Here is a 15,345-nt window from a genome sequence, read left to right on the forward strand (position 1 = left end):
GATAAATTAAAATAATTATTATATTTACTTAAAATATAATCTATTATAATTAATAATTAATCGTTAGTATTGATAATTGAAATTACAATATTATTTAAATATTTATATTTAAAAAAAATACAATATAAACAATAGAATTCCCTAAATTATTTTAATTTTTAATTTAAAAAAAATAAAAATAAAAATCGGGTCACTGGCCCACTTTTAGCCTGTGAATGATTTTGATAGATTGAAAATTTCAATCGGCCTTTGCCCCCATTTTCCACCCCTAACAGTGACTCGTATTGGAGTGGTGGGAGTGGTGTGGGTACACGTATCCGCCCATTTTTTTTAAGGTCACCTTTTGGTCTCGTTCTTCTCTTCCAATTCTTCCTTCACCATTTGCTCCTTGTCACTGTGATTTTGATTCCCTTCTTTTAAAAATGAACAAACATCAACGGAGTTTCACGGCGGCGAAGAACGGTCCTTCTCCGACCACCGCCGACCAAATATATAAACGGCGGAAAACTCCGACCAACATACTGTCTCTAGACCCCGACATCGTGTGCACCATTTTCGCTCTCCTCGACATGTTCGACCTCGTTCGCTGCTCCCTCGTTTGCAAACTATGGTACCTCGCCAACTTCCACTCTTTGTTTTTTATACAATCAATTTCAATCAAATTATCCTCAATTCGCACGTGCTTTACTGAAATTCGAGCGTGCGTATTCTTGAAGGAACGCCATCATCGAGACCCGGTCGCTGCGAGAGTTTTGTGAGAGGAACGTGAAGAATTCGTCTTCTGAATTTACCGGAAAGCCCTTGAGGGTGATTTTAGGAGAGATAGCTATGGAGCAGCATAGATTGGCTCTTCTACGTGGTGGCATTTACGTTGATCAGTGGAAGGGTCATTCAACTACGTACCTAATCTTCCCTTTTGCACTTTAGTAATGTTTTCAATCTCTTTATTTAACATAACAATTGATTTCGTGACGTTATCACAAAATTGTGAAGAGATGCAAGTGACACCTGATCGATGTTGCCAAAGGTCATAGATATCCAGAGTGAGAGAGGACTTTCAGAGAATAAACTATTGTGTAATTGCTTGATTTGGAAAGTTATGATGAGAGTATGTAGATTTTCTTTATATAGAGCAAAACAAATTTCTAACAGCTTTGTGCTCTTAACATAGTTTCACAAATTTACATTTGCACGTTGTTTGCATAAAAGGAGCAAGTCCAGACATTATGATGTGTGTCATTTCAACATCATGAAACGTTCTGGAATCTGCCATTGGAATAATATTTGTAACATTGGGTTCAATATTCATTTGGGAGGCATTAGTCATTAGATGGTGCTTTTTCACATGATAGTAAGTCGTTGAATCGAATGAGGTATTTGGGAATGGATGGTTTATTAGTGTGGATCTGTTTATTGGCCAAGTCCAAATGAGGCCCTATTTTGTTGTCGTAAGTGCATGGCTTTCATTTAGTAATCCATAAATAGAACTTTAACATTTTTTTGACAATTATTCATGTTTTTCAAAATAGAAAACTTGAAGCACTTTTAAAATTTTATTGAAGTGAATGTTAATGCTAGGATATAATTTTGCATGATTCTTCTGAGTTTCTTGGTAAGTAAAGAATTTTTACTCCCATAATTTTTCCTTCCCTTCTCTAGTAGCATTAGTCCCATGCTCTCAATATGTCTGCTGCAACCATCACGGCTTCCATAAGTATTGATGAATCTTTGGGCATAAGTTGACTAATCTATATTCAGTGCATTATAGCATGCCCTTTTGTTTGTGTCTGAGTTATAACTGCTCACCAAGTTAACATGCAAGATTTATATTGATTGCCAATACCTACCTTTCAATTCAGGGTTGCTCAGTGCCGAATGAAAATGGGCGTGCTAGGTACTGGCGTGGGTGATAAGGTATGGGTGGCATTTTATCTTCTATATTTCCAATTTCTGATTCTCAAAAGGTTTCATTCCCTAAGCTGCTGGCATAGCACAAAATGTTTACTGTCTGTTCCAGAGATTACCAACTTCTTGAACGTGGATTATAACTGTTTTTGTGTCTCAACTTTTTGAGACTTGCATGTCTCATACAAAGTACAAATTTACAATTAGTAAGTTGATAATTTGGTTGTTATGAATAACAGTACATCAATATACATCTCCACCATTTACAAGACAAATATATGAAGATCTCACATTGATTGAGGAACTTGTATTTTATATATATCGCAACAAATTGACAATGTTATAAAGGGATTGGGACTTGAGTATTTTGGGGTGCCTAAATCCCCGTTGAATAGTATGGGATCCTCAGTGGAGTATTTAAGTGTTTGGTTCTTTCCCAAGGGCTTGGGTACTTATAGATTGGTATCGGAGTTGGTTGTCAAAGTCTTGAAAAGGGCTACCTATGGAGGGTTCTGACTATTGAGGAAATTGACATTCTTTTTCATTCTTTTTTTTTTATTTGTTCACTACATATTATTTATATACCATAAAAGATTATCTGGCATGAAGTGTTACCAAATGAAGTGTTGTAGAGTGAGTACGAGACATTAAGTCTTTGGGGTTGTGCTATGATATTATAGGTTTCTAAACCCCATATTGAGTAGTATATGAGATTCTCAATGGAGTAAGTTCTTGGTCTAGATTTTAAGGGTGACTTCTCTAAGTGCTTGGGTACGTATCACAAGGCAATCAACTATCAATTGTTCTTCAATTTGATTGACATCATTATGAAATTATCTGGTCATTTCTGAAGTAACAATTTAGTTGATTTGTATTCTATAAATATAAGAGCTTTTTCTGCTTAGTGTGAGTCTTATTACAAATAGTATGATATAGTTTCTGACTACATTAGGCCTTGTACTAATTATTTCCATGGCATTATGACAGGTTATTCGTCTCTGGTCATTAGACAGCCAAAAGTGCATAGAAGAACACTCAATCCCAGATACGTTCCCTTTAATTGACTTTGATTTTGATGAGAGCAAGGTGAATGAATTGAATGAATGCTTTATCGATTTAACTTTCCAGAGCACATATAAGGAATTTCATTGTATCAGTAAATCATATGATACCACCTGTTTTAAATATTTTTCTTTATTGGGAATGAAAAGCGTTACTATGAAATTTAATCAACTTATTTCATTAGTTATCATATCCTTCATATGTAAGACTTCAGTGATGTACAAGGAGAAGGAAGAATACCCAATCAGAACTTGGGAGGGAGAATAGGCAACTAACTCTGTCTTGGCTGTGGAGTGTGACATCATGACACCTGATGCAGTTGGGAGGAACTGTAAACAGTGAAGTCTGCTGGTAGAGGAAGATAAGAAGAAATTGGGTTGAACTCTTGTTCTGGGAGATCAGCACTCTCAAACTGCTCAGATTTGTTTCCCTTTAATAGAGTTCATAGTGGATAGAAAAGGGGGTGAGAGTGACAAGATGAAGAAGTTTCTTGTTTAACTAAATTTATACAAGAGAGATGAAGCTATTTATAGTCCAGTAATACTTGCACTGCAAGCTACTACGAACTTGTCACTCAGCAGATAACAAATCATTAGAATTTCTAAGAAAGTAACTGTACAACTGAAACTGTAACAGTAAAGTAACTGTGTCGTAACTGAAACTATAACAGAAAAGTAACTATAAAACAGGATTACTTAACTACTCTATTATTCTTTTATTTCTATTGATCTGAATGCAGTTTTGGTCTTTCTTCAGTAGATATGAGTCTTGTAAACTTTATACAAATACATACTTTGGTAATTTCTTCAACTATAATGCCCTGATACCAATCATCTAATTCATAATAATCTTGAGAGAATTGCTTTACAAAAGCTAGCTATATAGTGGGAGAGCCCAGGTCTTTATAATCCTCACACTAAAGTCCTACACATCTGTTCTGGGGGGGGGGGAAGGAGACCTTATCGGATTGCCTCGAGTCCTCCTTGAACAGAGTCTGTGTTTTCTCCACTGGTTTCTTGTTTTTTCCCTGGGCCCCCTTTTTCCCTTTTTATATCCTTGTCGCCCCTGGTCGTGGTCCAGTTTCCCTGAACATCGTGGAGGGTAAGTTACCAAGGATTTAGGAGGTAGTGGTCAGCTTTCCCGAATATACCGAGTATTTCGGTTTCTCGACGTGGCAGACAGGTCAAGAGCGAGCCTTCTAGCTGACGCGTTGCGAAAAGTTCGGCTGATTAGACCGAGTAAAGATCGGCTCAGCCAGGGGTACAACATCCAACTTGGGACCTCTTGCTACTAACATCCCAGTACACTCTGTAGAGCTTGTCTGGGCTGATTGGGCTCCAGTCCTTTGTCTAATCTAGGTCAAACACTCAATGCTAGAGTTATCACCTGCATGAATGTTGTGTCCTGTATTTGTTTGAAATTTTCTATGTAATTTAGTTGTACTGCAAATCATCTGAAGGCCAGTGTTATTTTATTTTTGCTACATCTTTTAATTTATACTGTTAATTTGCCTAAAAAGTGCTGGGGTCAATTTAAGTTTCTTGAAGTTGCTGACTTGTGTAAGAATGTATCCTTTATGGTTCCTGAACTCCAAAAATTTATTTTCAGATTGTTGGTCTAATTGGTAGTCATTTATGCATATGGCGGCGGAATGGAAAAAGAAGCATATTTCCTTCACTTGAAGGCAAATTTGTAAAAGGTTCATGCATGCGGTAAACTAAACAACACTCTTTTTCAATTCTTATCTTTTTGTGTGGAGTAGTAAGTTGGGAATCTATTTAGTTGAATAATAATATGTGGTGAATTGCCTGAATTAAGCACTCAATAGGATCTTTGTTATAGTCAGTCAGAATCAGGTTGAATTATGTTTAAGAGAACTAATTAGGGTATGTAACTCTCTTGGATAATGATAAGCCACTGTACGTGAGTCTGCCTCTTTAGCTATCCTAGACATTGATCCTAGTAATAGAAATAGATTCTGTTGAAATCGACAACACAGAAAAATTGGATTGAATACTGTGTCTGAATATTCAATGGATGAGCTTATACAGACTCGCTATATTTATTATGCATGAATAGAGGATATTTTGTTTCCTCTAATGTAAGGATTACATGACTATTATAATAAACAAAATATGTTAATCTGATTCTTAACACTCTCTCAAGCTAAAACATATAAATCATGTACCAAGCTTTTTGCGTATGTAGCCTATTCTTGGTCCCCTCACAGATTAGGTGAAGACATTTGTTAACTGGTCAGTAGAGTTGACAGAGTTTGCATCATAAATCCTGACTCAGTCTTCTCCCTGATGAATTGATGATCAACCTCAACTCCTCTCATGTAATATTGGATTAGAGGCAATATGTAAAGTTGCTTGAGTATCATAGATCGATACCATTGTTGTAACCCCTCCAAAATTGAGTTCTATAAGTGGTTGTTTTATCCATAACATAAGAAACCACGAGTTACTAAAGACATAGACTTGTATTCTTCTACTTAAGCTTTCTAAGATACTAAATTTCCTCTTATCAATCCCCAATTACGCAAAAGTGGATCACCTATCACTGGCTGAACTAGACCAGTTGGTATCTAAGTATCCAACTATCTGAGCTTGTCCCTTGACTTTGTAAATAAGACCCTTTCTGATAAAATACTTGAGGATGGGCTGATACAATACAACGGAAAAAAGGTAGTGGAGAAGACCATGTTAGTGTAAGGCCCAAAGTTGGGAAGGTTTATTCTAGAAAAAAGAAAGCAGGCCCAAAGAATAGTAATTATTTAAGAGGGTAGTGACGTGGCAAGGGATCTTGAATTAGTGGGAATTCAGGTATTTGAGAGGGGAGGAAAGAGAAGGAAGCACGGAGAGTTTGTTATGGAATAGGGTAAGAGAGCTGTCTCTCTGGAGGAGTCATAGACTTGGAAAAGATAGTATACCGAGTTGAGCCTTGTGTGCTCATTTCACGTATTCAATAATACAGTTTCCAAATACTACATTATTCTTTTCTGTTTCTATTTTGGATTGATTTTTCTATCATCCTTTCCTAGAACACTTTTAGTATACTTCAATATTTGATGGAATGCACCTGATTGGTCTTGGCAAGGAGTGTTCAAGAATTGTCTCACCATGCTCACAACAAAAGAAGTATATGGATGAATGAATGGGAGATAGTTTAGTTTGCCAACCAACGTCCTATATTTTCTAGGACCTGATAAGGGCTCCCTTGATTGGGTAGTAATTTGACATTAGGATCCATTCCGTGGGAGTGTCTTCTAGTTTATCCTAAGAAAATACATTTAATAGTTCTAACAAACAACTTTTCCAATTCTAGTGAAACATCATGAAGAAAACATGTACACCCAAAGACATTGATTTTCAAGTGGACAGCCGTTCATTTGGAAAAATGATGGAGTGAGAAATTTGATTTTCAAGTGAAGAGGACATTCTATTTATTAAAATACATGTAGTGAGCATGGTATCACCCCAATAGTATGTAGGAACATTTGCATTAAAGATTAGGGTGTTTACAGTTTTCATCAAATGTCTGATTTTATTTTAGATATTCCGTTTTGTTGAAGTGTACGAGAACACGTAGGTTGATGTGAAATGTCATGTGAAGATAAGGAGGATGACAATTCGAGGATAAAAATTCTTTGGCATTATCACTTCAAAAAGTTTTAATTGTTTCCCAAACTAGTTCTTGATTTTATTGAAGAAAGACATAAAAATAGACAAGTTTAGATCTATCTTTAATTAAAAGTATACCCAACTACATTGTGGATATTCATCAATAAAAGAAACAAAATATATTCAACTAAACCATGAAACATGACTTGGACCCAATATATTTGAATTGGTAGCAAAAGTTCAGTTACATCCTTTTCAGTTTGTTTTGGAGAGGAGACCTAACATATTTTCCCAAGTGACATGACTCACTATCTAACATTTCCAATTTCTGGAGACTTGGAACCAAAATTTTTAACTTTGACAAATTGGGGTGATCAATTGATCATGAAAAAGCTTAGGGGGCAAAACAGAAACGCAAGATACAAATGGTTGTGCTGCAAAATAATATAGACCTTGGGATTCATGTCCTATGCCAATCATTTGATCAACGTTCTTGAATGATAGAAGAATCAAATCGAATGTTACATAACAATTTAAGGAGTTTTTTAATTGATTTGAGAGATTAGATTAAAAGGTCAGTCAGGGATTATATAGAACAAAATTTAAATTTTGTGAATGAGAATGGGAAACTTGGTCAATTCCTTTGGAAGCAATTTTGGACCCATTAGCTAACGTAATAAGGTTAGAAAATTTAAGGGGTGACATGGAAGAAAATAAAGCAGCATTAGCAGTTGTGTGATCAGATTCAGAAGTACCTGAGTTAATAATCCATGGATTTTGATTAGTAATTGATGAAGAAATATATGTTGTTGAAACATTGAGAGTAGAAGAAATATTTGTGGTTTTCTGGTATATTCTGGGAAGTAATCCTCGAGAGACCTTAAATTTAAATTTTTTAGACAGATAAATTTGTTGTATTTCCTAGAAAGTCATGGAGAGAGTACCAATTTTCTTGAGTATGGCCCATCTTATCTCAATAGGAACATTGAGGGTGACTAAGACTATCTCCTCGATTTCCACAACCTCTTCCTAAGGAAGAAATCATTGCATAGGATTCAACCACTTTGGTTGAACTTTCCCTTTTTACATGCTTAGTTAGGGGTAACAAAATGGGCTAGCTCGGCTTGTTGTGGCCCGGTCTGGGCTATAGTATGTAACCTGCCCTGCCAAAGGATAGGATGGCGAGCTGCCAATATTTTCTTTTTCTTTAATTTTACTTTTAAAATTTGTTTTTATATATATAGATTTTTTTATAAATATATATTAAAGGCATATTTAATCCTATAAGCATTTCTAAGTTTTTAATTGATTAATTAATGTTTTTAATTGGATAAATTAAAATAGTCATTATATATACATTACATGTTAACTTACTCTATTATAATTAATAATTAGAACGCAATTTGTAAGTTTTAATGGTTTAAGTTATAATACTATTGTATATTTGCATTCTTAAAGAAATATAATATAGGAAAACTAATCTTTTAAATTATTTTTTATTTTAATTTTATTTTTTAATTTAAAAAATGCCAGTGGGTTGGCCCGTTTTTCCTGCCAATTTGGCCAGTTAGGTGAGTTGGGCAAAAATGGGCTGGCAGGTTTAAATTTTCAACCCGGTTTGCCTTGATTTTGGCAGGCCGGCCTCTAGGCTGCAACCCACTTTGCCATTCCTATTATGTACATTTCTTTTTAATTATCCCTAATAGAATATCAGGTGTATCTGTATACAAATAGAAACTATATCAAGTACAATGAAAATGCGGATATAGTCGAATGGTAAAATTTCTCTTTGCCAAGGAAAAGACGCAGGTTCGATCCCTGCTATCCGCCCTATATATTTAATAGTCACAGTCTGAAAAATCATAGAATTTACTGAGTAAAAGAGGGAGTTTCTTGACTCAGCAGTGTCTGGTTGTGGATGTGATGTGATCAAAATATGAATGCAAACTTCATAGGATCAGTGCTTTATATAGCTTGTCAATCTTTGTCTAATTCCTTCTAATGAATCAACATCTAAAACATTTTCAATTCTTCTACTTCAGACTGAACTTGAGCTAGATGAGTAGTGATGTCAATGTTGGTGTATTAGAGAGGAGCTATTTTCTTAGTTGAGTTGTATAGATGTTGTTTATCATTAGCAATATTTTTCTATTTTTCCAAAATGAACAAGTGTTAAAGGTTTTGAGATCCCTAAAGTTTGTGGTTCTACATATTGCCACACTACAACACAAACCTGGAAGTCAAGCTTCTTCTTGAGCATCACTCTTTGCTGATCCTCTGCTATCCTCTTTCTCTAGGTGTTCATGGTATCCTTGACTAAGGAACCAAGGTTCCATAGAGGCAGACCATGATAAATAATTTTTACCATTGAGTTTCTTTGTGGTGATAGTGGGTGTCCTAGAGATAGAGAAACTAGGTTCTAGAACATACTAAACACAACCAAGGGTGGCCATTTACAAAACCAGCAAGAAAGAAGGACAAGGGTTTAAAAGAAGCTTTATTAAAGTTGTAGAGCAGAAGATAATCAGTATTCAACAGAAGACGAAAAGCTATTTAAATATCATATCTGAAAGTTATCTTCTGTTCTGTGCTTTCAGCTACGTTGATCCAGAAGCTGTGGTTGGGTGTGATGATGGAGCTGTTCGTGTTTTTGACATGTACAGTAGGAGATGTTCTCAAATAATAAGGTATTTTGTAGATTTTCTTATGTTGATTTCTGTCCAAAACTGGTCAGCAACATTTAATATTTGATATGTATCCATGCACTTGGTAAATTCACCCTCTCAAGTTAGCTATTAAAGGGGGGATGATCACTTAAATACTTCAATGAGTATTCCATACTACTTGATGTGGACTTAGGCACCCCATAATACCCGGGTTCCCATCAACATTGGTTGAATAGGAATGGTGTAGTCATTTTTTTGGTGGCTTGGAACAAATAATACCATTCAAAAACAAAAATAATAATCTCATTCTTTTAAGTTGGTTCATTTATATTGCTTGTATCCTAAAGATGTCATGTAGCATTAATGATGTGCACAACTTGGTATCTGCAGAGTGCACCCTTTACCGATAACATGCTTATGTTTGAACGAAGATCGATTGATAGTAAGTGGCTCCACCTCAGGGAGTATAAGAATATCAGATCCATCCTCTGTTCAGCAGGTAGCAACACTTAGAACAAGTGATGCCAGAGGTAAAAATTTATCCCTTTCAATTGGCATTTGTTGGTTAAAGTCAGGGGAAGAGAAAAGTGAGAGACAATGGATGAATTCTGTGTTCAAATTTTACTAGCTGTTTTATGCAAGGGTGGCAGAATGGCCAGCTTGGCCCGTTTTGACCTAATCCGCTAAAATTGGGACAAGGGAAGTTGACCTACCATGGTTTTACCGGCTGAAAAATCTTGATCCACAGCCATTTTTTTATAATTTAATTTTTTATTATAATATATATATATATATATATATATATATATAATATTTTAAAGCACACTTAGTTATTTAAATATTTTGAGTCCTTAATTGGTTATTTTATGTCTCTAATTGGATAAATTAAAAGGACTATTACTTTTACACGTTAAATTACTCTATTATATTTAATAATGGAAACTTAAGTTACAAATGTTAATTTACAATATTATAGCATATGTGTATCCTTTCAAATAATACAAAAAAGTGTTAATTTTTTAAACTATTTTTTCATTTTAAGTTTTAATTTAAAAAGAAGGGTTGGCGAGGCGAGTCAAAGAGAGCTGACTCCAGCCAAAGTACCAACCTGTCTTGCCAAATTGTGGCAGGCTATTAGACCAGCTCCGAAGGTATGGTCTACTTTGTCATCCTTACTATATATATAAAATGAATTGCAAAAATTACTTTAATTAAACACCCCCCTTTCAAGCTAGAGCAAATAGGAAATGTGCACCAAGTTTGTTGTATTATTGTATATCTAATTCGTCCAAGGACCTTTCTCAAAGACTTGGTGAAAACATATCCTAACTCGTCATTTGTTTTACTAAGCAAGTGATGATACCTATATAGATAAGATCTCCCTGATGAAATGATAATCTATTTTAGTGTGTTTGGTGCTCATATAAAACAGTGGATCCATGGAGATATGCAAGGAGCTTGAATATCACATTTTGTGACTTTTGTAATCTTCACAAATTTGAGTTCTTTTAGCAACTGTTTGAACCAAATGGTTTCACACATAGTCAATCCCATGGTTTTTTTTTTCTTCAGCATTTAATCTTGAAAAAAAAAAAAGACTTCTCCTTACTTTTTCAGGTGCATGGTTAGCACTTCCATTCTAACATGGTTCTATTGGTACACTCCAGTACTTATGGACCAATGGTACTTTAGTTGAAGTTTATAATGCTCTTTTTTGGTGGACCAGTTTTATTTGGTGAAATATTTTGTTGATCTTTATATATTGAGGATATTATTTTTGTATGCTATGGAGTGCCGTGATTAGTTGTAGCCAATATTATAAAAGCACTATACATTTCTAGTCTGATTCGATTTTTCTCTCACAGGCATAAGGACCATGTGCTTCAATCCCTCCTCTCAGCTACTGTTCGCAGGATCAGCTGTTGGACGTGCATATTGTTGGGACCTTAGGTAAATACCGCAATAGTGTAATAAAGGTTGCTCCTAAGGTGCATTCGTGCACTACAGGTGTTACACGCTGCTACAACAAAAAGTATATTGATTATATGAATTTGTTTGAGAACAGCTTTAGTCTTCTTTGTTAGAGGGAATTAAATAGACAAAGTAATGACTTACTAAAAAAATTATCTGAAGCTGATATAACGTTTATGAACATCCTAAAAGGGTAGGAAACTCCTAAAGAAATTAAGACTGCTGTAATGAAGCACATTATATCTTCTCTGGCTCTAATGAGTTGTTTCATTCCCAGAAATTTGGAATTTTCGTATTTCCATTACATTATTGATTAGTGCTGGAACTTTTATGTCTCAGACAAGGTAAGAATGGGAAAAATAAAACGTTTGTTCCTAGGACATTAACTACAACACGAACTTAGTTGAGGGCAGTGATAGCAAGTCATTTTTTATCTGGAACAGAAATTGTTTCTACTGCAAGCATAAGCCACTAATGACCCGTTTCAGTTTAATCACGACAAAGTGTTCTCTATTTTGTTTAATCATATGCTCAACCTTGTTTGTCCATTTCATGCAGAACAAGGAAACTGTTGTGGAGCAACCGAGTGAGTCCTAATGTTATATACTCCCTACAGCACATGCAGAATGACACATCAACATTAGTCGTTGGTGGAATAGATGGCATCTTAAGATTGCTAAATCAGAACGATGGCAAAACTGTTTCTTGTTTTGTTGTGGGTGATAGATTGTTATCAACATTTCAAAGTCCTTCTGGTTTCATTCAAAGAAGAAAAGGGCAGAGGTTGCCCGAAGATAACATCATAAATATTGAGCCCCTCGTACCTAGGACCGATCGACCTTCTATTACATGCCTCGCTGTTGGAATGAAGAAGATTGTTACCACACACAATACCAATGATATCAGATTATGGAAATTCGAAAGCTGACATTTCTTTGTAAAAGTAAGTATTTAATTTTCTGAACAGTGTTTGTAAATAATAATTATCTTTTCGAAGAGCTAGAGTGACGAAGAAAAGTTTATCGTTCTAAAGAATTATAACCATTGTACAATCCGTGAATTTTGTTAAGCTATGATCGCCTTCTTGTGCATCATATAAAGCTCTGGTTCATAATTTCGGGTAGTTTGAGCCTCCGTTCTCTAAATAGAATTTCTATCGTGGAAGAGTTTTATAAAAAAAAATAACAATAAATTTTATTCTTATGGGTATCATTTTAGCTATTAAGATCTCTTGGCTGGTAGCTATAGAGGTGTGTGGTTGGAGTGTGATTATTTTTAGATTTGTTAAGTTTTTACTTATTCTCAAGGTGTTCTCATGATCTCTTAAAGGTAGATAGATGAGGTATCTCACATTTTTTATTTTTTCATAAAGGAAATCATTTTAAGCTTACAAATTTTATGATCGATAAAAGATTAGACATGAAGTGGTTTGATCTCTTGTTATTAGTGTGGAGTTTTTTCATAATACGTATAAAGCCCCTTTATTTAATTCTTTTTGAGGAAATTTATTCTGTAAGTTTTTCATCATGAGTTTGGTTTGGTTTTTGATATTTTTTATTTCTTTTTTTAATAAATTATTTTTGTGTGTACCATAATGATGCTTGATATGAGTTATTAAAAAAAAAAGCCTATACTATACTTTTGGGTGTTTTTTGTAATCTAATTAAACTATGCATCATTTTGCAGAAGAAAAAAAAAAGCATGGAGATAGCTACACAGTAAACAATTAACAAAGTAAATAAATAAAATTACACAGTAAAAAATTAAAAATTTCATACATGACAGAAAATAAAGAAACTAAATTTGCAGAATCTATAACTATATATGTAATTTCCCCTACAATCGCGTTTATATTTTTAAAATATATAAAAAAATTGTATTATTTTGGTGCGTGTTTTATTTTACTATTGTAACTACAGTCTAAGTTTTTCTTCCACAATTTTATTCATAATATTCAAATAACCCAATCCTCTAATACACAACCAATCATAAAACGTTAACTATTTATTATGTAATTGTCATTGTATTTTTGTTATTAGTTGTTTTTTAATTATAGAGTAAATAACTCTAACAATAAAAATATTTGAGAAACTTGAGCGGAACAAGATGTTTTAAAAGTAACAAGATGAAATTGAAAATAAAATACATTTATATAAAATAAAAATGTAAAACTAAAATCCAAAACAAAATATTTTCTCTAAAAAAAAAAAAGATATCCAAAATTAGCATTAATCATTTTATTTATTGGGTGCAGTGTTGGTACCTTAGTGAAAGAAGCGATAGCTAGCGAAGAGAGTTAGGGAAAGGGGAAAGAAAATGGTGTGCATAAGGAAGGCGACGGTGAAGGACCTTCTGGCGATGCAGGCGTGCAACCTCTTCTGCCTCCCTGAGAACTACCAGATGAAGTATTACTTCTATCACATCCTCTCATGGCCTCAGCTTCTCTACGTCGCCGAGGACTACAACGGTCGCATCGTCGGCTACGTCCTCGCCAAGATGGAGGAGGAAACCACCGACTGCCACGGCCACATCACCTCCCTCGCCGTCCTCCGCACCCACCGCAAACTCGGTCTCGCCACCAAACTCATGACCGCCGCACAGAACGCCATGGAGCAGGTACATCACTTCTTCTATCTTTCAATAGATCAATTATATTGCCTCAAAATATTCAGGGACTAAAATCACTGGTAATTAAAAATTGAGAGAATAAAATTTAGGATTTAGGGTTCCAATTCTGGATTTTGTAAAATATAGAACCGAATTTGAATCAGGCTAAGTATATTTACATATATTTGTTTTCTCGGTCTTGTATTGGATTCTCCCACACAGGTGTTTGGTGCCGAGTACGTGTCCCTGCACGTGCGCAAGAGCAACCGCGCGGCCTTCAATTTGTACACGGAGACCTTGGGGTACAAGATTCATGATGTGGAGGCTAAGTATTATGCGGACGGAGAGGATGCTTATGACATGAGGAAGCAGCTCAAGGGGAAGCAGCAGCATCAGCAGCACCATCATCACCACCATCACCATCACCACCACCACCATCACGAACATGGAGGCATGTGTTGTTCCGGAGAGGTCAAGGGGAATGCCAAAGCCACTTGATTGAATGGTTAAAAAGTAGTGGAACGAAATGAGACTTTTGGTTTGAAGTATTAGGCTGTGGTTGAATTGTGTTGTGCAAACTTGTTGTAGATTTATTGGGCTGTGTTGCCTCATTTTGATATCAATTTTTTGTTTGCTGTCTTGGTTTTGGCTTCGTGATGCCTGAATGAATAACAGGGTTGCTGCGATTTGGTGTCTTTGTTGTTTTTTGTCACGGGAATTATTTTATTTGCACTTGAGGACTTGCTGTCAGCAGTTTTTTCTTGCAGGCACTATAGATTGGTGTCGTGCTATGTGGAGCGGCATTGATCTTCTACTGGAGCTTCATTTGTGTTGCACCATGGTATCAGCATAGCTGTTGCTGTTGTGGCCACTACTGTCTACAGTTTTGCTGGGAAAAAGGTTTGTTGGATGTTCTACTGCTTTCTTCATAGTAGCGGTTATACTTTGTGTTTTATGCCACTGTAGCTTCATGTTTTGAAGTGGCGATTCATGCCACTACTTGTAGTTATTCACTAGGTATTACAGAAAATGAGGATGAATATTTGCAGTACCAAGCTACTTATTAATGGAGTGTTACTTCCTTGCTGTGGATTAACTGAAATTGAGTATTTTTTCATTTCTGATGCAAATCGGGTGAAAGAATTGGGTGATTGTGGAGTCAGTATAACAAGGATCTTGACGAATAAAAGAGGCTATTTTTTCAGTGTGTCTTAGCATCCTATGCTCATCTCAATTTTTAGCTGCTAGATCATTGATTTTTTTTATGAGAAGTGTGAATGCAGTTGGTGCAATATTAATCATATGCATGGTAGTAAAAATTGAGATCGTTCTTGGAGTATATTTACTGCATTATTACTTATTTCCTAATTTAGGTATAGTATTTGAATTTCCTCTTTTAAGAATGCAACCTCTTGTAGGCAAAAGTAGAACTGTGTAGACATCCCGTTTCTTCAGAGGTTTTCCTTTTACTTTTTCTTTTTCTTATTGGTTTGTATACATTTTTGTTT

General features: G+C 35.2%; 2 protein-coding genes across 2 annotated transcripts; both read left to right on the forward strand.

Moving 5' to 3' along the window:
* Nucleotides 1–247: 247 nt before the first annotated feature.
* Nucleotides 248–12,353, forward strand: LOC114186146 (F-box/WD-40 repeat-containing protein At3g52030). The gene is made up of 9 exons (XM_028074209.1): nucleotides 248–610; nucleotides 717–899; nucleotides 1,860–1,914; nucleotides 2,893–2,991; nucleotides 4,576–4,679; nucleotides 9,191–9,280; nucleotides 9,650–9,789; nucleotides 11,125–11,209; nucleotides 11,789–12,353. The coding sequence occupies exons 1-9, from the start codon at nucleotides 423–425 to the stop codon at nucleotides 12,156–12,158; spliced, it is 1,314 nt and encodes a 437-aa protein (XP_027930010.1). The 5' UTR covers nucleotides 248–422; the 3' UTR covers nucleotides 12,159–12,353.
* A 1,135-nt stretch (nucleotides 12,354–13,488) lies between these two features.
* Nucleotides 13,489–14,532, forward strand: LOC114165482 (N-terminal acetyltransferase A complex catalytic subunit NAA10-like). The gene is made up of 2 exons (XM_028050113.1): nucleotides 13,489–13,846; nucleotides 14,060–14,532. The coding sequence occupies exons 1-2, from the start codon at nucleotides 13,547–13,549 to the stop codon at nucleotides 14,333–14,335; spliced, it is 576 nt and encodes a 191-aa protein (XP_027905914.1). The 5' UTR covers nucleotides 13,489–13,546; the 3' UTR covers nucleotides 14,336–14,532.
* The last annotated feature ends 813 nt before the right edge of the window (nucleotides 14,533–15,345 follow it).

The sequence above is a fragment of the Vigna unguiculata genome, chromosome 1 (assembly GCF_004118075.2).
Source record: "Vigna unguiculata cultivar IT97K-499-35 chromosome 1, ASM411807v1, whole genome shotgun sequence".
NCBI lineage: Eukaryota > Viridiplantae > Streptophyta > Magnoliopsida > Fabales > Fabaceae > Vigna > Vigna unguiculata.

Coding starts and splice junctions, on each gene's coding strand:
- LOC114165482 (XM_028050113.1), top strand. CDS start 13,547: ATGGTGTGCATAAGGAAGGCGACGGTGAAGGACCTTCTGGCGATGCAG. Junction 13,847..14,059: donor CACAGAACGCCATGGAGCAG/GTACATCACTTC, acceptor TCTCCCACACAG/GTGTTTGGTGCCGAGTACGT.
- LOC114186146 (XM_028074209.1), top strand. CDS start 423: ATGAACAAACATCAACGGAGTTTCACGGCGGCGAAGAACGGTCCTTCT. Junction 611..716: donor TCCCTCGTTTGCAAACTATG/GTACCTCGCCAA, acceptor GTATTCTTGAAG/GAACGCCATCATCGAGACCC. Junction 9,790..11,124: donor TAGAACAAGTGATGCCAGAG/GTAAAAATTTAT, acceptor TTTCTCTCACAG/GCATAAGGACCATGTGCTTC.